Source organism: Gallinula chloropus, assembly GCF_964237585.1.
Source record: "Gallinula chloropus genome assembly, chromosome: 5".
Lineage (NCBI taxonomy): Eukaryota > Metazoa > Chordata > Aves > Gruiformes > Rallidae > Gallinula > Gallinula chloropus.
Window position 1 is genome coordinate 17,913,313 of NC_140090.1, and position 24,355 is coordinate 17,937,667.

Consider the following 24,355-nt stretch of genomic DNA (forward strand, 5'->3'; position numbering starts at 1 on the left):
AATTTCACAAAAATAAGCCTCCATGTGATAATTTTTATTCCTTAGCATTAATGAGAAAATTAAAATACTTACGGTGGTTTTTTTTCTTAAGATGGGGGGCTTTAATATTAAGAAAGGTTTTGTTAATATTTCTACTAATCTTTACCACTAAGATGTTATCTATATTTTTCCCAACACAAGATATATTTTCTCTAGCAGAAAGATTATGCCACTGCAGTGTGCAAACAAATACCCCATAATCAGCTGAGAAGAAACAAGTGCTTTCAAATTTCTTGCCAGGAAAATGAAGTTTGTAGTATCAGAGGTGCTAATAGAAATCTGCAGCCATGGTCCCTTTTTGCTTTTCTTGGTTCTTGTAAGTTACATTTTTAAAAGTGGTTGTTGAGCCTCTGTACAGTGGATTTGTTTCCTAGAAAAAGCAAAAAATAAAAGAGAGAGATGAAAGAAATGAGAGCCATGCAGTGACTCATCTTGCACTTGCAATTGCTTCAGCTGCAAGCAGAAGCAGATGTAGCTGCACACCACTGTCTTGAGCATACCTCCTTGGCTTCTTTGGAGCCTCCTAACTCACTGCACTTTTATGGGACGTCAGTTTCCCCAGTCATGATTTTGAAGAGCAGTAACACACCCTCCTTCTGTTGTTTCTTTTCCCTAGTGAGGGCTTCTGGTCTGTTCTTTGTACAGAAGTAATTTTGTACCTTTGCTCATTTTAGAATAGCCTCCAGCACCTTACTTGTAATTCCAAGCCACTGAAGTTCAGACTAGTCCATATGAAGCAGCACCAACCAGTGTAGGGTCAGGAATGTGCTTGTGCCTCCAGAATGAAAGTAAGGCTTTATCAAATATGTCCAATTTGTTTATCAAATGTTGTGGATTCTAAAAGCACAGATAGTGTCTTGGGTCGTGAGAGGTGACTAGTCATGGTCCTCTTGCTTGAGCTACACAGACTACCATGCACTGGGAGAAGAGGAGATTCTACCTGTTTTTTTGTTCCTGGCCTCTCATCATTCACTTCATAGACTCACATAATGGTTTGTGTTGGAAGGTACCTCAGAGATCATCTAGTTCCAGTCCTCTGCCATGGACACCCTCCGCTAGCCCAGGCTGCCCAAAGCCCCATCCAATCTGGCCTTGAATACTTCCAGGGAGGGGGCATCCACAACATATCCAGGCTGCCTGTGGCAGTGCCTCGTCACCCTCACAGTGAAGAATTTATTCCTTATATTTAATCTAAAACTCCTCTCTCAGTTCATAGCCATTACTCCTTGTCCTATTAGTCCATGCCTCTGTAAACAGTCCCTCTCCAGCTTTCAAATCTTCCTATCAATGAAAAAGAAAATTAAAAGGCTTCTATCAAGTGTATTCTTTGCTTCCCTCTTACCATACGTAGCTCTTCTGAAGGCTTAAAAAACCCCAAACATTCTCAAGTGACCTTGCCTGTTAGTAACTGATTTTTTCCCATCTCAAAAGCTGAAAGGCCAGCAGTGTCCATTCTTGCAGAAATGTTGCAATCACAAGGGTCTGTACAAGAACGGATCAAACAGCAACATATTGTCCATCTGCTCAACACCCACCAGAAATGCTTACTCAACATGCTTTTTTTCCAGGGGATCTCATAAGTCTTAAAACTTTTGCAGAAGAGCAAAAACATTGAGGGCAGAAAGGAAAGAAGAAAAGGGAACATGTGGTGTATGCTTGTATAAGTCCACAAGCTATAGATAGAAGATAAGGGCTGGATCTGCCTGTTAGCCACGTTCTGGTCTGCTTGCTTTCATTGCCCCTCCATGTGAGTGGGCTCTCATCATGACAGAAGCCATCAATGATCTCTCTCTCCTAAAATGGGCTCTACTTCTGGGAAGAAGGCTACACCTCTGATAATTATATAGGCAGCAAACAACCTTGCTGAGATTAATAAAAGACAAGGTACTAATTAGGAAACAACTAATAAAAGAAGTGTTAGCTGTGCACTTTTACACATGGAAGACATTAAGCCAGGAAATCAAACCAGTTATTTCTTCTCCCCTCCCCCCAAATATTAATAATAACAAAAATAATAGTTTTACTTTATAAACTACTAAAGGTAGTGAAAACCTATCAGTAAAATCTAACCATTTAAAAGAACAAAATGAAGATATAGAATTTTAAAGGTGGTTGTGCGTCATGCAACCAAATTAAAGAACCTCATACAAAAATCAAGCCATTTAACTTACTGTTTGCCATTTAACTTTCGATTTTTCTGCTTCAAACTTGGCCACCTCTTTTCTGTCTTGAACTGACACCAGTAATTTCCATATACAAAGTAAACCAATGCCAATGAGAAGGATTGCAAGTGTGACACCCACCATTATCATTGGGATATTTGGAATCTGTGGGCAATCTGTGGAAACAAAACCAGTTATGACCGTGGATATCCAATTGATATATTTTTGGCAATTAAAACCAGCCAAGAGGCATGCTGGGCTGCTTCTTTGCTGTGCATGCTTTTTCTTTCAAGTCCGTGTTATTTTCTGCCAGCTAGTTTGCTGTAGCATTTGTGAAACTGGCTGGAAAATACTGCATTAAAGGTAAAAAAAAAAAAAAAATTAAAAATTGCTAACTACTCCTACTGTTTTTTATCACTTTGATTAGCAGCTGCAGGGCCAGATTCTGAAGAGAAAAAATCAGAAAATTGTTTTCAGATCTACGTCAATATAATTCTAAAAAACCAGGGCTGAGTTGACAAGATTATGAATTTTGCAATGTTACGACTGAAGCTCTACTTTAATTAACTGATACTCAGTGTGTTGCAGAGGGAAAGAGTCTAGCAAGGTCTGTATGAGGGTAAAGTCACCAATGATATGGAGAAAATAGAGGAAACTGCATTTCTGTCATGAAAACAATGAGGAAAAAATCTACTAGCTTTCTGAGAATGCTGGACTGAACAATTTGAAGGAATTTTATATTTCAAGTTGTGCAATAAATTTTATCACACAATATTTCAGAGAGTCAAAATTAAAACTTAAGGTTTTACTTCACCAAAACACAAAGAAGTTCGATGATTTTTCATGTTAAAAAGTACTGCTCATGAAAGTTGGTGAATACTACTATTTTACTGAATTTTCTGCTGAACCATTGTAAAACCCAGCTCAGTCCTATTTGCCTGACATGACTGTACTTTACAGTTCTTTTTTTCTCAGTGTCATCATTTCACTAATTCTGAGGGTCAGGCTTAAGCAATGGGTTAACACTCAGGCTACTAGTGCTGTCTTGGCTTTTGGTTTCATAAATTAAACCAATTTTCAGAGCATTTCTGGAGGTCTCCTCTCAGTTCATGTTCGCATGCGTCGCAGCCGCCGCAGCACAATAGTTTCAGTGCGTAGGAGCAGAACAACAGATGACAAAGCTGGCTGTTGTAGAGGGATATGTTGTGAGAGGACAACTAAACAGCACTTCATGATCTGTGCCTTCCTTAAGGTATTTCTTACACACACACACACACCCAATCTACTTAAAACGCATAGTAAATGTATTTAATAAAGATAAAACCTTACTCTTAAAGTTTGAGTCTCAGGGGTGGAGCTTACAAAGGGATCCATTTCTTTAGTATTACCTTTGTTACAACCATCTTTGCTGTAATAATAACCTGTACAAAGCCAGACTACTGTTCTTGCAGTACGAGCTGCTTTTCTGTGCAGTGCATTCCCTTCTATTCTCACTCAGATGCTAGAGAAGGGTGATGCAAAGGGTTAACAAAACAAATGCTGTTTGTGCCAACAGAAAAAGGGTTTACAAATCTGCATTTAGCACCGAGACACTGGGTGTGTCAAAAAAAATATCGTTTTTATTGCCTGGAAACTAAACTGTTTGGCAGCTGCAAAGTGGTGTCTGTGTTCTCTCCTGTCCTACAGGATTAGGAGCTTTAATAAAAAAACAGTAGTGAAAAAAAATGGTAAATAAAGAAGCAATGTTAAATAAAAGGATATAGAGAATATGTTGAATATCTATTAGCTATGCAAATTTTTCAAAACCTAATGATACTGCAACATTAAACATTTATTTTAGGTTTTCATCAGGTATACCCAGCCAGATAATCTTTGGGATATTTGTCCATCTACAAAGTACACGTCATTTCAAAGCGAATTGCAGTTTTCTGAATACAAACAGCTCTGGTACCGTCATCTTAAAACGTCAGAGGGATTTAGAAAAATTAGCTTGCTCTTGCAGCCCAGGGATTATTCTGCCCACCTTTCATGAAAGGCCAAATACTTCTTTTGCTGCTGCATCAAGTAAGTGCTCTATTGACTGGGCAGAGGAGAGTTACAAACGCAAGGAGGTGCAGTGCTGCTTTAAAGAGCTCAGCTTCTGGATAGCTCACCCCGCCCATGTCTTTAAATCAGATTTCACATAGAAAAAGCAACATTTACTTCTTACCTTTCTGTTTTATGCTATGAATTACCGTCCTTCCCTGTTCATCCATAGCCAGTAGAAACGTGGTCACACATTCGTTTTCTCCCTGCAAAGAGCAAGGAATGGATTTATCCTCTGAATAATCTGCAGAGGGAGGGGAAGGAAAAAAGAAAAAAAAAAAAAGTCATTCATCAAATGAAATGAAATTTAACATGTAACAACAAGAGAGGCTGCTGGCATCATGTTTGTCACAGCCTTGTCTGTGGATGGTAAAGTGTGAATAATGAAAATGGAAATACCTTCAGAATGTCTAGTAAATTTAATGGCTTTTCTTCCACTTCAAGTTTTGTTTTGTTTCAGATTTTTCATTTAAGTTTCCAAAGAACTGATCCAGGTTGTCAGTCCCCACTGACCCTCTAGTGCACTTTACTAATCTGGGGTACCGCGGATTTCAGTGACTTGGAAGTGCTTCCAAGAAACTTAGCTAGGAAATGTAATAGTCCTCAGTTATATGGCAAAGTAAATGCTGTGTTCTCTCTGGGTTGCAGCTACTCCTACCCTCCCTAGATCATGTTTCAGAAGTCAATATGCATACATCAAACAGCAACAGATACTGTCAAAAGTGCTGCCATTTATTTCTTCCATGATACCCCATCAATTATTAGCATGTCCAGTATCCTCACAACAGTAAATGTAAATTAATAACAGAAAACTGTGATCTTGGGATCTTCAGAATGTGATTCCAGGGGAAGCAGGTAAAAAAAATGACCTGAGATGACAGTCTGCCCTAGTTTGTCTCTCCATTTAATGTAGAGCTGCAGAAAAACTAAATCATTTTTTTTTCCCAGATGATTCTTAGCTGGGAAGCCCTTTCTGCTGAGAAAAGTTTGTTCAAAGGGAGCAAGGAGACAGGGGAAGGCTGGCTGTGAGGCACGATATAACACAAATAAGATGATTGAAAATTGAGACTACAGGTCCAGAGCCAAAAATACCATAAATGTGGAACCTCACTGTTGTGTAATATATTTAGAGAGCAAAAATATCCAACCCTGTAACTGTGTGCAATAATACCTCTGTGGCTGAACTCTTGTTGTGTTTTCATTTAACCCATTACTTAAAGAGCGTTGGGAACCTAGGCACACTTTTAATACATCATTAGTAAAACTTAGGGGTGTTTTTTCCAGAGGCAAGCATCCTGGCTTTGGCTGGGAGAGAGTTAATTTATCTCCTAGCAGCAGATATAGTGTTGTGGTTTGGATTTAGAACAAGAACAGTGTTGATAACACACCGATGTTTTAGCTGTTGCCAAGCAGTTGGGGACTTTTAAGCTTCTCATACTGCCCTGCCAGAGGGAAGGCAAGGGGCACCCAAGGAGCTGGGAGGGGACACAGCCAGGGCAGCTGACCCAGACTGGCCAAAGGGATATTCCATACCGTATGACATCATGCTCTGTATATAACTAAGGGGTTGACTGGCAAGAAATGCAGGAACTAGCTGAGCATCAGCTTCAGTGCTGAGCAATTGTGCTGTGCATCACTTGTTTATCTTTATTATTATCTTCCTTTTCTGTCCTATTAACCTGCCTTTAGTTCCATCAAGTTTTAGGTTTTTTTTTTTCCTGATCAATTCTCTCCTCCATCCCATTGAGGGGACCAGAGAAGGGGAGTGAGCATATGGCTGTGTGGTTGTTGTAGCTGCCAGGTGGATTAAACCACCACAGTAAGAAAAAATAGTAAACTCCTCAAACATTTCTTCAGAAATAATCATCACTTTGACCTCTCCAGTATTTCTTTCCCAGGCAAAACTTCCTGTGAAATTTCACAAACTGTGCTAAAAATCTCAAGTCCTTAAACTTTGATAGCAAGAAGACTAATGAAACATAGGCAGGAATCTCATAGTAATATGGATTTTAAAGGTATCTGAGGTACACAAAGAAATAAGTTCTCATTTTTTTTATTTATATTGCTTATTATCATGAGGTTTGATCTTGTAGAAAAGACTATTAAACACCATAGAGAACATGAAACATAAACAGTTGACTACCCCACAGTCCTTTCCTCTGCTTGTTTCAAAGCAAGAACCACATTCGGTTGGATTGTAATGGAAGTGTGCTCCTGATTTGTGATAATCTTGTATTTAACCTGTTGCCTGTCCTTGGTGGCAGAGCAATGTGTTATCTTTCAAGGTGACAGGTGGACAGGACTTGCTGATTTAACAAGATTTGGTTTCGTTAGAACCACAAACTGCAGACTGAGTGCACTCAATGAATGGCACTCAGTGCCAGGTCCGAATTCCAGTAACATTGTCACAAGTTTTGCAATATTTGTTATTTCCCAACACTTTTAAGCAAGAAGATCCAAAGAATATTACCCTCCCCTTTTTTTTTTTTTAAGGCAGTAGTTTGCTACACTGAGCAGAGAAAATCTTGCAAACGTATTCCAAATATCATCCTGAAGGCATAACTTCAAATATACCAATTATTTTTAAATATTCATTCTTACCACTAATGCCATAGTTTAAAATCAAAAGGACCAGAGGTCTGATGAAGTACAAGATGTAGAAACAAAAGCAAAGACACCAGTTCAGACTACTGAGAACCAGACTTACGCTCAGTATTTTTATTTCTCAGATGCTATTAGGATGTAGGATCCCTAAGGGATGCTATTACATAGACTATTTTCAGTTCCTAAGCACAAAAATTAGCCTAGGTAGGTAAACTTTACACCTTTAATTTACAACTTGTAAATTTTCTCTGTTCTGCAGTGAATCATCAGACTTTTCCCAAGCCTGCCTTCATCCTACTTCCATTAACTTCAAGGTTACTTCAAAACAGTGGAGTCACAGAGGAAGAATTGGGTAATGGTGGCTAGCTGGACCTTTGAAGTGTGAAAGACTGTTTCCTAACAGATACTTACATAGAAGATTTAAAAAAAAAAAGAAAATAAATCTGGAAATTTAAAAGTTCTTATGCCCTTTATTGTTTGTCTTTTGCTCAACAAAATGTTTGGGTTGTTTTACAGTTTCATCTCACTGAGTCAGAGCAGAGCAGTGCTGACGTAGAAGCTTCCTGGGGCTCCAGCACCCCCTTTGCTGCTGTGCCAGGACCTTTGTGAGGTGTCGACACTATGGGGTAGGAAAAACCATCTGTCCAAGGGAAGTGTAACTGTCCCTGTTGGGCCTGTGGTGGGAGCAGTCTGGTGCCCTGTGTCCTTGCTGCAGGGATAGAAGCCCAGCACCCCCTGAACCAAGGCAGAGGAGGCTCAGAGGCTGAAGCAGGCATTCACAAGGAAATGTTTTGTTTTGGTTTGATTTTGGGGTTTTTTTTTGTTATGCTCCACAGTTTCAGTCATTGTGTTGAAACATACACATGCAAAAGAGAAAGCAAATCTAAGTGGTAATATTTTCTTAAACAGAGAGCTATTTCTAGTTTTCAGAAAGCCTTGAAGTGTTAAAGAACTTGGAATGTAAACCAGAAAGAAGCTGCATGCTACCCTATGAACCTGCCCAATAACCTGTCTTAAACATCAGTGGTGGTCTAGTTACCTTTTTTTTTGGTTAGGTAATACAGTTTTGATTTTAGGATTTATTTTTTATTATTATTATTTCCAAGGGTTTTTTTTCCCCCCATCAGGACTTCTTAGTGAGGCTACCATGCCAAAACCAATCCTTTGAGCTATTACACAAGCATTTAAGATGAAACACAGTTTATAACAGCTTGGTTGTTTGGAGTTTTTTTGGAGGATGGGAAGGGTTATCCAACCTTCTTGACAGCAGCCATAGCTGCTGCAAATACATTTTAAATCTAAAGTACTAGCTGATGGTCCCAATTAGGGAAGCACAGGACATGAAGAAAAGGAAATAAGCAGGAACAGGAGGTGATGTTGCCATGCTCATATCCCTGTGACCTCTGTGTGTGGGAATGAAGCCACGTAAGTGGCTGTTCCTGCTCTTGATTAGAATTCATTGTACGTGAAAAGAAAATGTCTTACATATTCCAAGGTACAAATATCTGCCATTTGGCAGTAGCAACCTGAAAGTTTTACAAACTCCAGAGATATACTAAAAGGTCTCTCAAGTTTTTAAAGCTTTTAAAGACATTTTTGTATTTCTAAACAAATACTGATGTTTAGAAAGACAAAGCATAATAATAATCTTAATAAAAATACAAAATTAGAGTTCATTTTCCATTTAAGGGCCAGCACTGCAGTTTTTGAGCTCCAAGCTATGGAGTAATGTAATCAGAAACAAGATGTGTAACGTTGTTGGAAAGATGCGTATCAATGAAATTTATGCACACATGAAGCTCTGGATGGGCTTCCATCAATTTACAGGCAGAAGCCTTAGATGGGCATACAGCATTCTGCACTGTCATCCCAGTGTTTACATTTGTCTGACTTCATGCTTATGTTCATGCCTGTGGTATGGATATAGAGCATTTGTGTCCTGCCTCACCTAACAACTGCTTTTTGCCATATGGGGTTAGAGTTGCCATAAGAATAAATACAGACTGCCTACTGTATGGGCAAGCAACTTCCTCCACAGGAAAGAAAAAGACCTTGATGTAGTATTTCATTATCTAGTGTTGGGGTTTTTTTTCCCTGAGAGTACTATTTTATTCAAGGTTAATTCCTATTCCAGAAATTCCCATTGATGGAGGGCAATTTTGAAGATGTGCTTAGCCTTTAGGATACCAGGAATGCATCAATAAAACCCAAAGAGCAGCAAAATGCCTTTGCCCCAGGTTAGAGGGCCTTAATCAAGAGTCTGAATAAAGGCTGGAGTCAGGTTTTGCATTTGCGTGGTGAAAGCAGCCCCACTGGAGCTCCTGGTGCAGATGTGCCTTAACCTCAGGGGTTTTTACCAGCCACTGATTTGCAGGGATCAGGGATTGGCATTTATTAAATTCTGCCCTTTCTTGCATAAACTGCTTGGAAAGTATGCATGATCCAATGAGTTAATTAACCTGGAGGAGTAATAGCAGCCCTGATCTGCATTTCCTACTTACCACAGAAGGATTGTAGACAGACAGCAATTGCCTTATGATCCCTAATATAATTTCACGGCAGAAAACCAAGGCTACTTTCAGATATAAAATTACTGAAAGCAGAAACCACTGCTAATCATGCACACAGAGAAAAGGAAGACTGAGTGTACAAACCCTCTGCAGAGCTGACAGTTGCATCAACCAATTTGCATTTCTCACTGCATTCTCCTGGTGACTTGTCGTCGGAAGCCAAGTGACATTCCACACAGCTCCTGCAGAAAACAATTCAGCGGCTCATCAATCTCTGCCTGTCACCACGGAACAATATAAAAGCCAGTATGTATGCATCTGCATTTTAAAAAGAAGCTAAACAAAAGGTCTTGTGCTATGGATACAGTACTTCTCAGAAATATGATAGGTATTGCCACCAAAAAGAAACCCCGACTAAGACCCCCAAATGTACCTGAATAAAGGTATTGTGGATAAGCTCTCTCCTGGCCTCTTTTTGTCCCAGCTTATTAGCTACCAGACGGAAGCCCAGGCAACATTATACATGTAGGTCTATCAAAGACATGGGGTTACTCACACAATACATTAATTTTCAAAAACAAATACCCTGACCCAGCTCACACTACATACCAGCTGGAGAAATCCCTCCCAGTATGAACGGTGTCTGAAAGTGACTTCGGAGACATCAAGCTGGGGCACCTATTGTAAGCCTGCCTTTGTTGAAAGTCTATTGAATAATGTATTAAAACACTATTCAGGTGTCCCTACAGATGCTCTTGAATGCGATTACCTGTGTCAGGAATTACTTACTCAGATGCTAATTATACTAATGCAATTTATTGGAAAATTACTTATTTAATGGTGGAATGACAGAAGTATTATTTAAAAACACAGCATTTAAGCCAATTCCTTTAGAAGTGTCTGAAAATCTCCCCAGAAATTCAATGAGGATTTTAATAAATCCAGAGTTCCTTTACGGAAAAAGGAAATGATGAACCAGATTCATATATGAAAATTTCTAATGCAAAATGTATCTTGCTGATTCTTCAGAAATACCTTTAGCCGGATGGAGGGGCTGAGACTGAGCAGCAGCCTGAAGGACTGACTGCTTAAAGAAAAGGAAAGAGAACTGCAACCAAACATCCAAAAAAACCCCGGCCATCTCCTGTTGCATTGAGTTACATATATCCATGGGAATAGTCTGAGACTGCTGAGATTATCTTCACAGGATGGAGATGACCTTGTCACTTGCTCTGGAGATGGTGAATAGTAAAAGCGAGCGTGTAATGAGATAGCCTCTATCTCATGGAGACAAATCCTGTGTTGTTGTTGGTTTTGCCATATTTGCCATGTTTCTCATAGCTCTCTTTCTCAGCTGCCTACCCATTAATCTCAACCCCCTCTGACCTGGTCTTTCAGCTCCCCCAGTTACCCTACCCAGGTATTCCCCATGTCCTCTCTTCTGGCTTTCCCTGCCCTGCAGTTCAGGAAGGAAAGTGTGTGCAAGAGAGAGGAGAGATCTAACGCTGCATACAATATACATGTTTAAATAGGCTAATGTAATGCCCAACACGTAACTTCCTATTTCTTTTCCTCTGCCACACGGGGCAGAGCAGAGCACGAACATTGTCCTTTGTGCTTAGAGCAACTGTATGCAGGAGCTCGTTTGCTTGAAGCTTGAACAAACTGTTTGGCTTGGTTTTGCAGGTCCAACCTAGCACTGACATACAGGATGATTAAATCACATGCCACAGAACAGCTCCTCATCTAAGATACCGTGCAGCCTGCAAAGACAGGCATGAAAGTGCAGCACTGGATAGGTGGTATGGAAGAAAAATGGGCCTCAATTCTAAATATCATAATTCTAAACATCATAATGAAACATTAATACAGCTTACACTGACTGGGTGCTCAGCAAGCAAAACCAGGGTCATCAACAAAAAGCCTAATTCAACTTATATCTTTCATTTCTACTGAAGTCCATTTGTTTTGAACTGGCATTAGTTCTGCAAGAGGTCACATCATACAAGTGTAAGCAGAGGTGTGCTTAGAGCAGTCAGCTTTGTGTTACACCCATTTTGTATGCTCAGTGAGCAGAAGATGCCTCACCATTTATAGTCAATTTATCATCAACTTGTACATGACATACAGCTACCCACTGATTTCATCCCAAGACTATGACACAGTTTATCATAGTTGGGTCCTTAATTCAGCCAGGTTTAACTGAATTTGGCCTATGAACTCTCACATATGTGAAGGTTGAGCAGACAGCATGACCTTATTAAATCATGAGAATGGTAATACAAACACTGGGTTTTTTCTGCAAGCCCTCTTTTTTGCTGTAGCAGCTACACTGGGATGTTTTCATTCTACTCTGTGGACTGGAAGGAGGTTCATCTGTTTTTGTCTGATGTCACTGTGTAAGGGCACCATTCCAATTTGCTGTCCAGCCAGGGACAGCAGTGAAAGTGTGATGTTTTACTTGTGATGCCTGAAGGTGCTTAAATTGTTTTCCATGAAGTTCTTTTGAACAAGAGTAATGCTGACAAATGGTTGACATACAAGTTATGACTATATCCCCTCTTAAAGGGTGAAGCAGCTCTTGGGCTCTACTCTGTAAATCCAGTTTACAGTAGTAAATACACTGCTGAAACTCTGTAGGAAATAGAATCATCGTATCACAGAATGCTTTAGGTTGGAAGGGACCTCAAAGATCATCTAGTTCCAAACCCTTGCCATGGGCAGGGACACCTTTACTCAAGCAGGCTGCCCAAAACCCCATCCAACCTGGCCTGGAACACTGCCAGGGAGGGCAAGCCACAGCTTCTCTCGGCAGCCTGTGCCCATGTCTCACCACCCTCATAGTAAATAATTTCTTCCTAATATCTAATCTAAACCTACTCTCTTTCAGCTTGAAGCCATTACCCCTTGTCCTGTCACTACACTCCCTGGTGAACAGACCCTCTCCCACTTTCCTGTAGGATCCCTTTAGGTATTGGGAGGCCATAATTAGGTTTCTCCGGAGCCTCTCTTCAGGCTGAACAAACCCAACACTCACAGCCTATCCTTGTAGGAGAGGCACTCCAGTTCCCAGATCATCTTTGTGGGCCTAGATACCCAGACCTTACAAACACCAGAGGTATGAAAACAGCACATTACCGCCTGGAACTGCAAGGGTCACCGCAGAGTGGGCATTTTTCACATGTATGGCCTGAAGCCCCTGGGTGGGTGCAAGCACATGACCCACAGACACATTCGCCTCTCCCACTGCACAGTGACCCGTCCTCAGCAACGCAGGCACTGGTGTCAGTGGTGCAGTTACAGTATTCACCGGTCCATCCACTGTGGCACATGCATTCCCCACAGTCACAGTCACCATTGCCTGGAAAAACAATTATTATACTTCAAATCAGTCTCTTAAGAATGCGAACAATGGCCTCTTTCCTCACTCTAAACCATCTCTCTTCTTTCCCCAGCATTTTCAACTTTAGGCCAGAGGATCAAATTTTCACTTAGGCTGGCTGCAAGCCAGCACAGCTCCATTCTCCTCACTGTGGAGTCCTCTGCACAGATCTTATCTCCTGACAGTGCACAACCTAATGGGTAAATCCTCTTTCATTTTTAGCAGTGTAATTTCAGGCTATCGGTTCAGCACCGTCTCACGGCTGGTTCCTGCCCATTTAATGCTATTCCCATTGTTTCGATAGAATCTATTCTGACTTATAATGGTATAGCCCAGGCCAAAAGTTCTCAAATTCTGACTGTATCTTATTAAGATAAACCAAGAATCATTGAGAGTACTGGGTTAAAATTATAAAAGGATCAGAATTATCCTAGAAGTGACTAATAAAGATTGTTAAGATTGCTATGCTTTGATAGTTATGTGAGATCATGCATGGGCTAACACTAGTGTATGACAATACACTTACCTAAACTTCTTCAGAGCTACAATCATCTACAGCCATTAAAAGTCTGACCCAGCGTGATGGTAGCTGATGCACTCCAATAGAGCCAAGCCAACTTAGAGTAACCATGGAGTGGGTCGAGGTGTCTCATTTTTAAATTTGAGAACAGGGTTAAGAATTGTTTCTTGCTTTAAGTCTCAGGATCACTCAAACAGTAATTACGCTTTATACAGAGTATAAGCAATGGAACACACAGCAACAAGGAAGATTCACAAGCTCACAGGCAAGAGCAAGACAATAGAATTCTGAAGGGCAGACACTGAAAAGAGCACCAAGGGACGGTACCTCCACACGGGAGCCCTCTGTGTCTCACACACGAGAAGTCGTCGCATTCACAGCGCGGCCCATACACCTTCCCGTACAGGGACGGGTGGCACACGCAGTGCCCGCAGTAGCAGTCGCCTCTCCCGCTGCAGGAGCTCTGCTCCCCTGAGCCCTTGCAGGAGCTGGCACCGAGGGAGCTCTCGTCGCATTCGCAGTGCGGCCCCATGTACCCCGGGCTGCAGACACACACCCCGCACTCGAACGATCCTTTCCCTTCGTTGCATTTTGGGCTGTTCACCTCGGCCTTTGCCTGACAGTTGCAGCTGCATTGGGGATGAATTTCCATTTCTAGCGTGTCACTAAGCCCCACTGGTTTTATCACAATTTGTCTTCTGTTTTTTTCACAAGAGGAGAGACTTACGGTGACATTGAAAGAGACCTGGAAGAGAAGGTGACAGCTGCTCAGAGCTGCAGAGTACTCTGGAAGCACACACAGAAGACACAACAAGACAGTTGTAGATACCACCTACTTTTTTTGGAGGAAGATTATTTTGCAAAGAGCAAACTCCCTGCCTTGGCATCCAAAACCCTCTGGAATTCATGTCTTTTGCGAGGTTGTTCTCTACTTACTGTGTCTCCCACTTTCACATAAGAGCATTTCCTCTGATGTGGAAAAACCGTCCCGTTGTTACAGATGGCAGTGAAAGAGAGATTGAGCCCTTCTGTCTCTCCCAAGACCTCCAGCTCCACCTCGGACCTCAGCTCCTTAAAGGAAAAATGCCTGAGATGAATGGAGTGATAAACACTGCCAAGCACTGTAATGCTCCATGCCTGCGTAAGGTGGGTTGTGACTTATCCCAACCTACACAGGAGGAAAACTGTGGGCTTCACACTTTATTGAAAGAAAAATGGAGAACGAGCAAAACAATGAAAAGTGCCGACAGAAATGGCTTTCAGTGAAAAGCAACAGTGGTATCAGTTTAATATCCACTATCACAGGGCTTATTTCCTGCCCTTGTAGGAGAATAAATTCAGCCTTTATTAAATCATCTTTCATCACTAAGTGCTCTGCTGCCTGATACAGGTTTCCTTTAGCTCTGGTCTTACCAAGGGCAGATTTGCATCCCTGATTGCAGTGCCAGCACTGGGCTTTTCCCGATAGGCAGCCTATGTCAATATTGCTCCCTCTTTATCTCTGCTATTAAAATCAGACCCCACAATCTCTCTCACGACAGGGCAGGCTCTGAGCTCAGCTTTGTCTCAGTGCAGAGCCTTCGCAGGTGAGTGGGAAGTTTAGGGCCAGAGTCAAGTCTCATGGTGAGCTCCCACAGCCAGGGGTGCTTTCCCTGTTCCTTTCTTCTCCCCATGGAAATTCCTGCTTCATGAGCTGCTGGTGCTATTTCAGGTTGGGTTTGGCAATGTACTCGCTTCTTAGATTGATTTGTTTGATCAAACCTTCATTTCTTAGGTGAAAAAATCCTACTTCCTCAACTCTCTCACACCTGGGTTTTTATATACAGCTCTTAAAGAATTTTATTGCAACTCTGTACACACAGCTTAGCCTTAATCCAAAGCCTATAGCAGACCGTGGAGAAATTCCCTATGACTTCATCACACAGTGCCTGCAGTAAATGGAAAATTTTCAAAAGTACCTTCGAAATTGCTGATCAAATGTCTCACTGTCTTGGCTTTGTGTTCTTGGAAGCTTAATTGCTTTACAAAATACCCCCTGCACTTCAATTTGAGTATGAAGAGCTTGCTGACTTTACTTCAGTGAGTCACTCCAGTAAAGGCATCATCGTGACTCCACGGAGTAAAGGTCTGGCAGGGAAAAAAAGAGCTAAAAGTAGAATAGGCATAAACCTGTACAGCCAGCAACTCCCTCTCCTTTGTATGTGACCTGAATTCCCCGGAAATTTGTCTCAGGGTTGTGTTTGGTTGGGCTTAACATCTTTTCATTTGGAAAACCTTGTCAGTAAACCAAAGCAAATTATTACAGGACAGCAGCACATCATGCACGACGTGGTCACAGAACCCACAGACCTCTTCCAAGCACGAGTGGTAAAAGTCTGCCCGGGCCAACAAGTTGGTAACCTCAGTAGCTCTGTGCCCAGCATTCCCTCCATGTTTGATTCGGAGTGAGCTGCTTATGTTGCTGTTGAAACAATGCAGAGCTTCTTTGCAAATGATCTGTTTGGGGTAGCTGGGCTCTCACACACAGGGACCAGATACAGCAAGCATCGGGACAACTCTGTGAGCGTTGGGATGCGCTCATGTCCCTCTTTGGCCAGCTGCAAAGCCACAGGGCTCAAGTGAGAGAGAAAATTAAATGCTGCTGAGCACCATGTCACAGTATTTGCATCCTGGTGCCTCTACTGGGTCATTGTGAACACAACTCACTATTGTGAGTGGTCAAAATACACCTTATGGCACTGAAAACCAACACATAACCTGTGCCAAACTCTGGTTTCCTAGGTATTAGTGTCTGTGAGGACTCGTAACACGGTTTTAAATCTACCAAGCTGCCTGGCCATGGTTTGGGGTGAAATAGCAGACAGTTTAGTGAGCTTTTGGGGCTCAAAGGTGGGGTTTTTTTTTTTGAACGAAATAACCATCAAAGCAGTGTAATGCGCCTCTAACACCTACAACACACCTACAACACTTGTAAGGAGCTTGCAACACACTGTAACAAGCCCCTACAATGGTACCAACATGGCAACACTGTAACAACCTGGCAACACCATAACACTCACTTTGCTACACTGTTACAATCTGGCAACACTATGACCATCACCTGGCAACATTGTGACACCCCTGTAATGATCATCTGGCAACACTGTGACAACACTGTGATGTTACTGTTACAAACTGTTACAAAGGGGTAATGCGGGAGGTTGTAGGATGCCACAGAAGGAAGGGTGCAAAACAAGGTGCTGCCATCCCCAGCAGCTGCTGGGCTGTTACCTTAGCTGCATCCCAAAAGGCTTTCCTTTGGGGAAAGCTGGAGCAGAGGGTGCCATAGCTTTGCTGTTTCCTCTCCTATATATTAAGGCCCCAGACCAGTTCCTAAATATTTGCCTCGCAGCAGCACCTTGAATTTTCAGTGGGAAATGAGGGCCCCGCTGTGGTGACAGCTCCACACGTCTGACCAGGCACCTGCCCCTGTGTCACCTGTTCTGTTCTAATATATTATTTCTTTGGTATTATTTTCCTGTAAGTGGATAGGGAACTGATGAGCACTGGGGGAAAAAACAAACACCCCAAACAACAACCCCCCAAACCAAATAGCTAGCGTAATTTTTCTGAGATTTTAACTTTACTCATATGGCCAGATATGTGTCACACACAATTTAGCCTACAGCTCTGCAATACAAGGTTACACAGAACCCAAATGTTAAACAAAGCAGGCAGAAATATGCTTGCAGAAGAAAATGAATCATACTTGGAAAGAATATGAGAACTCCTTGTAACAAATATTTTGACAGCTCAGACTTTCTTAACTTGCTTACTTCCTCTCCGAAGCCTTTAGATAGCAACACATGGTGAATGGCATTAGCAAACCTTGTGTTTGAACAGCAAAGCAAAGACTCAAAAGCACTTTTAAAGTGAAAAGATTTAGCCTAACTCTACTCTTGAAGGGCAAATACTTATTTATTCCTTTTTGCAGGTAAAGAAAGAGATACACCAGCCATTGAATTGCAGTGCTAGGAGTATCATGAGGGTGCTGTGACAAAAATGGAATTAAATCATGTTTTGCATGTAATTTTCAACCTTTGTCCTCCCCTTGTCAGTAAAAAAAACCCCAAACCCCAAAACCCCAGACATCTTCACCTAAATAGGGTGGTTTTCTGTGTTTCCTTCTTGGAAGATTTTCAATCATGAAGCAATAAAATTGTTAACCTTTAAGGTTAAGTGCAATAAAATGGGCTATGGGAATTTCTGAGTGTGACATGTTGCAACTTGTTCACTCTGCACATCTTGAAATGCATGTGGGATTTTAAGAACTTATGAGCAACTCTGGTGCATGGTCCAGACTTGCTGTACCTGAATGAGGACACAAGTAACAGCCCGAAGGCAAGAGCCTGGTTCCTGCAGCTGCCTTCCTGCTGCTACAGGAGGGGACTGAGCACCAAGCCCAGAGCCTGCTCCCAACCCTGCCCACAGCATGGCTAAACTTGCGACTGGTCTACACAACTCGGGAGCTGCACCAGGGTCACCACTGACAGGTCTGGGAGATGATCTGCTCAGCACGTGGCAGCTAAAGCCAACAGTGCCCATCACAAGCAAGGATGCTGAGAACAAGACAGGGGGCATCATTTCACCTCTATATAAACCTCAGTGTGTCCTACCTTGCCTATTGCAAGCTCTTTTGGTCTCCATATCTCAGCAAGGACTCACTGGAGTCAGGAAGGGTAAAGAGAAGGTTAGCTAAAGTCACCAAGGGGATGGAGCAGCTGGGGAGAGACTGAAAAGACTGGGATTGTCCAAACTGAGAGAAGGCTGTAAGGGTGGAAGGTGTCACCGTGATAAAATACTATGAAATCACAAAGCTGAATGCAGAGCTGTTATTCTCCAAACCCTGCTATGCCAGAACTAAGGCACACTCAGTAGAACTTAAAAGCATAGGGAGGAGTTTAAAATGGGGAAAAAGAAAAATGTATCCTGACACGGTGCAATCAAACTCCTTTCTGCCACAGGAGGCAAAGGAAACTGAGAATATCAGCAAGTTCAAAAGGGAGAGTAGGAAAAAAATAATCATAGACAATAGGTAACTCTAAGGGGAAGAAGCAGGGGCGCACTCTCCACCTTTCTGGTGTTCCAGCAAGGCAAAGGATGCGATGGCACTGCAATTACAGCAAGCACCAGTCTGCACTTCACACAATGTTGTGGCAAAAGCACGGGGACAAATATTTTATATTTTTCCAATATTCACTGCACAACAAAATGGTATTTCAGTTATTAAATGTAGGAACTTCTGTCTATCAAGAAATCCTGATAGGAACCAGATGTGACTAACAGGCTGGACTCCAGAGGGGAAATCCTGGTACTGCTGCATGTTTAGCAATAGATTTGCTCATGGAAAGATTTTCCCTCATATTTATTACAAAGTGTAGACTCCCAAGATTATGATCTTTGCTTATTAACTTTCCATAGGATAGGCAATCTATTTTGTATTTAATTTTTTTTTCAAATCATAACTCACTAACTGAATGTGGTTTACCTTCCTGTCATCAAGACCAAAGTAATTTTGGGCATAATGATGATCATCTCATTCAGATAAGAGGAAGAGCAGAAAGAAAAGGGGAGGGATCGTGGAGGGGGGGAAGCCCAACAAAAAAACCCCGATAAGAAACAGAAGCTCTTTGCAAAGAGTTATTTGGTATCACAGCCAGCTGGTACAACAGGTTTTTAATAAAAAGGGGTTGAGATGAAAGAGACACCTCTATGGTATATCAGCATATATGCAAATTAATATATCTGTGTAAAGACATGCAAAACTGTCAAAAAACAATCTCCTGACAGAAGAGAACCAGGCGGCCAGGATGCACTTTACAAAGCTCTGAAGAGCAGCGCTGTATTTATGTTCCTGTCATCTTTACAGCATTTATTGGTATTATCTAAACAAACCCATTCAAGTCTCGGAATTATTTAAACAAGCCCATTTCATCTCCTGCGTTCTGCTTTTTAAAACCCTCAGAACAGCCTCACAGGGGCAGCATCAAATTGCTAAAGCAGAGAAGAGCACTGAGCACAGGATAGTGCTTGGGGTTTTTTTTTTTCTCCCCCCAGATATCCCTGCAGAGCAACTGTACATCAGCTCTGGTGACAGTTACGGGTGGGAAGAGAGTTGAGTTCCTGTCGAGATATTGAACTGGGAGACCTGAAGACCTATGCTGAGGAAGGCTTAAGAGTAGGTGTGACATACAGGACTGCAAAGAAGGCAAGACAGATGAGGCACTGATGTGAATTTAGCATTCCAGCAGAACTAAGGAATGACAGAAGGTAACAGGAATCTTGTTTCTGGGCTGACTTAATCCTCAGAGTGTACAAAAAGTGAACAAAACTTTTCCTGTTAAGGTCAGCACCTAAGCATAAAAAAACCCCAGTGTTCTTGTAATCAGCGCAGGAAAAGAGTCAGAGACATTTGTTTTTACCAAACTGCAATCTAATTTTGAAGATACAGACGTGCAGGAAGAAAACCTTACCTGATATGCAGCAATAATCAACTGGAGAATATTTCCAGAATCCTTCTGTAGTCGTCCAACAGTAGCTCCAGGAATGAGCTTTGCATAGTTCTGAAGATTAAACAAAAAAAGCATAAGAACAGACTAGGTGACAAAGAGCTATCATATGGAAAAAAACAAAAATATGTTGGAGCAACCCAAATTAAACAGCAGTGGCATTTTCAAGGACCCTTGCAGCCTCAAGGCCCTATGGAGAAGTGCTGGTTTCCCTGAAATTTAATGGGCCATGTATCACTCAGTCACCTCTGTGTGAGGTGGAAGTTCGATACTACAGTATTTTTCAGCTATAATTTTTCAAAGTTTAGAAATAATTTGTATTCTTTGAACAGTTGTGGTTTTCTCTGATACAAATAACCAAAACCAGATCCAGCTGCTCTGCTGCTGCTGTACTACTTGGGTCTTGGACCCTGCATTCACCAACAGCAGTCACTTTTATCTTTGCCCACCATTGAACACCTTGAATTCTGGTGAGTGAGGGCACAGAAATTCACACGTAAACTAAGGGCCACAAGAACTTTGAACCAAGACCTTTAAAAAACCCACTACATCTGGTTTATGACCGATGTAACACCCCACGCATATGCCTGTGGTCTGTGCCTATGATCAATTGCATGTTGGCCTTACGTTAATAATATACTTCAAATTTAAAAATGTATATCAGTGAAAAAGTTTTCTTTTCTTTTGGCATTAAATTACCTTGTGACACTAACTTGACATCTAACAACTAGATTTTAAATACACTCATTTAAAATTTATCTTGCCTAAACATTAAGTACATCAACTTCTCTCATTTGTACCCATGACTTTGAGAAACAGTAAGTGTTCACATTGTAAATTCATTTTCCTTTGCAATTCATCATGTTATTTTAATGAAATGAACCCCATATCCAGAGAACTATTAATAAACACGGATAATTCGATACCCTTATATCCCTCTTACACTTTATATCTCCATAATCTCTGTGATTGCTTTATATATTACATATGGAATGCTGATCATTCACCAGATTTCTAAAGTGCTATTGTAAATCAGTGGGATTAACTGCATTTTATGTTACAGCTGGTGACTTGGCATTCCCAGCTCCTTCTGTGACTAGTGCTCTCTGAAGGATTCTTAGAATATTGAAACTGTGTTTTGTACACGTGGCCCTTTCAGGAGATAATTATAAGAAAAGACGATAAACCTGGAATTTAAAGTACAGCACCCTTTAATCCATGGCATGGAAAACAAACAGCAGGGATATACTGTTCTGAAGGCTTCATTTTATCTTCCCTCTTTGAAGAAAAATATTCTGCACAGTGATACAAGGATGACGTTGTAAGCCCAGTCTGTGTGTGTATCCCCAGTGCACTGGTTAAACCCTGCCTTTGAGCACATATTTCTGTTTAACCATTAACAAGGGGAGGCAGACTGATGCTTTTGAAGTGCTACTACCATAAAACTATCCAAAGGATGCAGTGGAATGTAATGTTTTAGCAAATATTCATTAAAAGATAAACTGCCTTTTTATAAAGAAACTCTGACTTAACGCTAGCGAACTTGGGCAGTTACACGCTTGAGTTCAGTGGGGTGCTAAGTTTTAGCAGTGTAAAGGACAGAAGAATTTTCATCAGAGTGTTATGACAAATTTATAACAATCGTTTGAAATTCTGTACAAACACAGAGACTATTTTTAATTCAGTTTTCAGGACTGAAGTGCAATTTGAAAAACCCAATTTTCAAGCTGTATTCTCCTGTGACTAAAAAAAAAAAAGGAGTAATTTCTGTTTCAAAAGAAGTGCTGCTCAGTCAGAACTAGAGAGGGAGTTTTTCCCCTCATCTCAGTTTCAATAAAATTTTAAAGAATTCTGCTTGAAAACAAATAACATCAGCAATAACAACTACTCCATGAAACCTTTAAGATGGGTGTTTTCTTTTTTATCAAAAAAGGATTTACACAGTTTGTCAAAATGTTATTATTGCAATAGTCACAGATGCTTTTTGAGACAATTGCTTTTATAGAGTAAAAACATTTCCCACTGCTTTGGCATGACTCAGCTGAGACTAATGATGCAAAGAGTCAGACATGTATAAATATATTTTAAACTAACTTTAAAGGCATTCACGCAGAAATGTTTATAAGGCCACTCAACACTAAATGCAAGAGGGAGGATGAAGTCCTTTGCACTGAGCCCTGATAATCAGAGATATTTATTTATAAAAAAGGAAAAAAGTTTTTGTGGTCAGGGAGAGCATCAGTCCTAAACCTTCCCCCTCTTTCAGACTGCTGTGGGGTAGCCGGTGTGTGGAAGGACCCAGACTAAACTCAGCTACATTATATTCACATGTATTCTGTGCTTGTGCAATCTGTAATATTTGTGTGTTAGATAATAATACACGTACACGTAAGTGGAGAAACTGAAAATGCAGTTGGAAAAGTATCAAGAATATTAAATGACTGGATTATTTTGGGCTACATTATTTGGGATTATGCAGGGCTAGAAATATAAAGTATATATTTGACAGTCTGAACATTGCACTTAAGACTAATGGAATCTATCAAGTGTATTTAAAGAGGTGCTTTCTAAGTCCTCACAGTCATTTTAATGTACTGTTGTGCCTAAGGACTGAATTATAAAGAACAATGGTCAATATCAGGGCCTGATATAATTAGACACTGAGTTCAAGGAGATTTGAGATGAGATATCTGGGGAGAGGCTTTCCACCTCCAAGAATAATTAAGTTTGAGAGGGCTTTCTGAGGGAGAGCACAGAATCTCCATCACCAAGGCTTTTAAAAAAGTAAACCACCAAGACAAGAGTGATTTAATGGTGGTGCACAAGACCCAGCTTAGAGTCCTCTCCCAGCTCCTCCAGGCTACTGGAGCAGCAGCCTTAACACAACAATAACTCTGATTGACTGGGTTTGTTTTCTGTAAATTCTTAAGCACTAATACCTGGTTATTTACATTTATATTAAGAATTTGAACCATGCAGATGAAAACATGACACTATTGCCCTGTTTGCAGGTCCTACGTGTACCCTTGAAAGTATGCTGCAGCATGGAAAAACTGCAGTGAGACTTGGATGTGATTTTTTCTCCGTGCTTTGACTGATTTTCCACATTACGTACAGGGCAGAAAGCAGACCAGAACCACTATAGCTATCCAAGTGACAGAAAGCAGTATTGAAAAGATGAAAGCAGCAGATAGGTAGAATATATTGAATGGGATTACTATATATGCTAGAAGATGGAAGATAGTCGCACTTTTTTTTTCCCCTAACAAAGGAAATAATGAGAACAAACCATTCCCAATGGCTTGCATTTTTTTAGTTATAAATCTTTGGTCAGTGCTCCCAGTGAACAAAGGCTGCCACTTGATAACTTTGATACTGGTATAACACTGACACAGGGATACTGAAACAGAAACCTCCTGATAAGAACACTGTTGGCCAACTCTGAGGGTGACTATCAGTAATTTCCAATGGAAATTACAATGCCACCAGTAAGAGAAAAGTTCCTTTGGACATAATAGAGCTCTGTAAATCAAAGAGATACTTGCAAACTACCTCCTAGAACAGCCCTTATTCACGCAGCTTCTATTAAAATCAGGGAATAGATTTCACTTGTCATTAATTGGGACCCTATTAAGAAATTGTTGAGCATTAACAAGATTTAGGAAAAGTTTTTTCTAATGTACAAATTTTAACTAGGCTATGCTATAACTATAGAATCCCACTGTATTTGTAAGTGATTCGATTTTCACACTTCAGCTCAGTACTCAATACAGTGTTTAAACAAGCCAGTCAGTGCTCCAAGGTGCAGAGTGATTCCTCTGTTGTCAAGACCATAATCTGAGAATCAGTTTATGAAAGATACAACTTTTGAAACTTTTGTCAAACACCTGGAGCATAAGTCTTACTCAAGACAACTGGAACCAGCTGGGGGGAGGTGTCTTCCTTGGGCACCACAGGGAATAAAAGTAGGAAACCATCATAATGGTGAGTACCTCAAGGGCTCCTCTATTCTCTCTGCTGCCTCTCTCCCTACCCTTGCTTTCCCATTTTTCAAGTGGCTATCACATTCCTTTCCTTTGGGCTTTTAACGAGGAATGCTTCATGAAGGTTTTTCCTTTGCGAACCCAAGCTTGTTATGTCAGCAGTATCACCCTTATTGACTCCCACTCAACATTTCAAGGCATAATTTCTCTCCCCTTGTCCCACTTCATGCAGCAGTATGTGGCCAGCCACGGGCTGCAAAGCCCCTTAATGTACTCACTCCATTCTCATCTAGGACTTTTTTTGCATCAGGACTGGACAGAAAAGGAAATAAGAATTGTCAGTCTTCTTAGTTTATCTTGGAGGGATTTTGCTCACATTCACTGCAGAAAGCAGTTAAGCAGCTGTTGGTGGCTTTGCCTCAGCTCACATCTGCAACACTGACGGGCCAAAAGTGGCAGGGGGTTTTGGGAGGGATTGTACCTGTGGAGCCTGACAGCAGATGACCAGTGGAGCTGTGCATA

At 41.1% G+C, this 24,355-nt stretch overlaps 1 protein-coding gene across 1 annotated transcript in view; it reads right to left on the minus strand.

Annotated features, from left to right (window-relative positions):
- Positions 1-307: 307 nt before the first annotated feature.
- The window catches only part of ITGB6 (integrin subunit beta 6), a gene marked incomplete at both ends in the record, with an annotated part of 32,130 nt that continues 8,082 nt past the window's right edge, over positions 308-24,355 (minus strand). Inside the window, 8 exons of the mRNA XM_084264797.1 lie at positions 308-409; positions 2,211-2,377; positions 4,411-4,530; positions 9,545-9,642; positions 12,539-12,761; positions 13,630-14,047; positions 14,239-14,373; positions 19,815-19,904. Of these exons, the coding sequence (XP_084120923.1) occupies positions 308-409; positions 2,211-2,377; positions 4,411-4,530; positions 9,545-9,642; positions 12,539-12,761; positions 13,630-14,047; positions 14,239-14,373; positions 19,815-19,904 (1,353 nt within the window). The remainder of the gene's footprint in view (positions 410-2,210; positions 2,378-4,410; positions 4,531-9,544; positions 9,643-12,538; positions 12,762-13,629; positions 14,048-14,238; positions 14,374-19,814; positions 19,905-24,355) is intronic.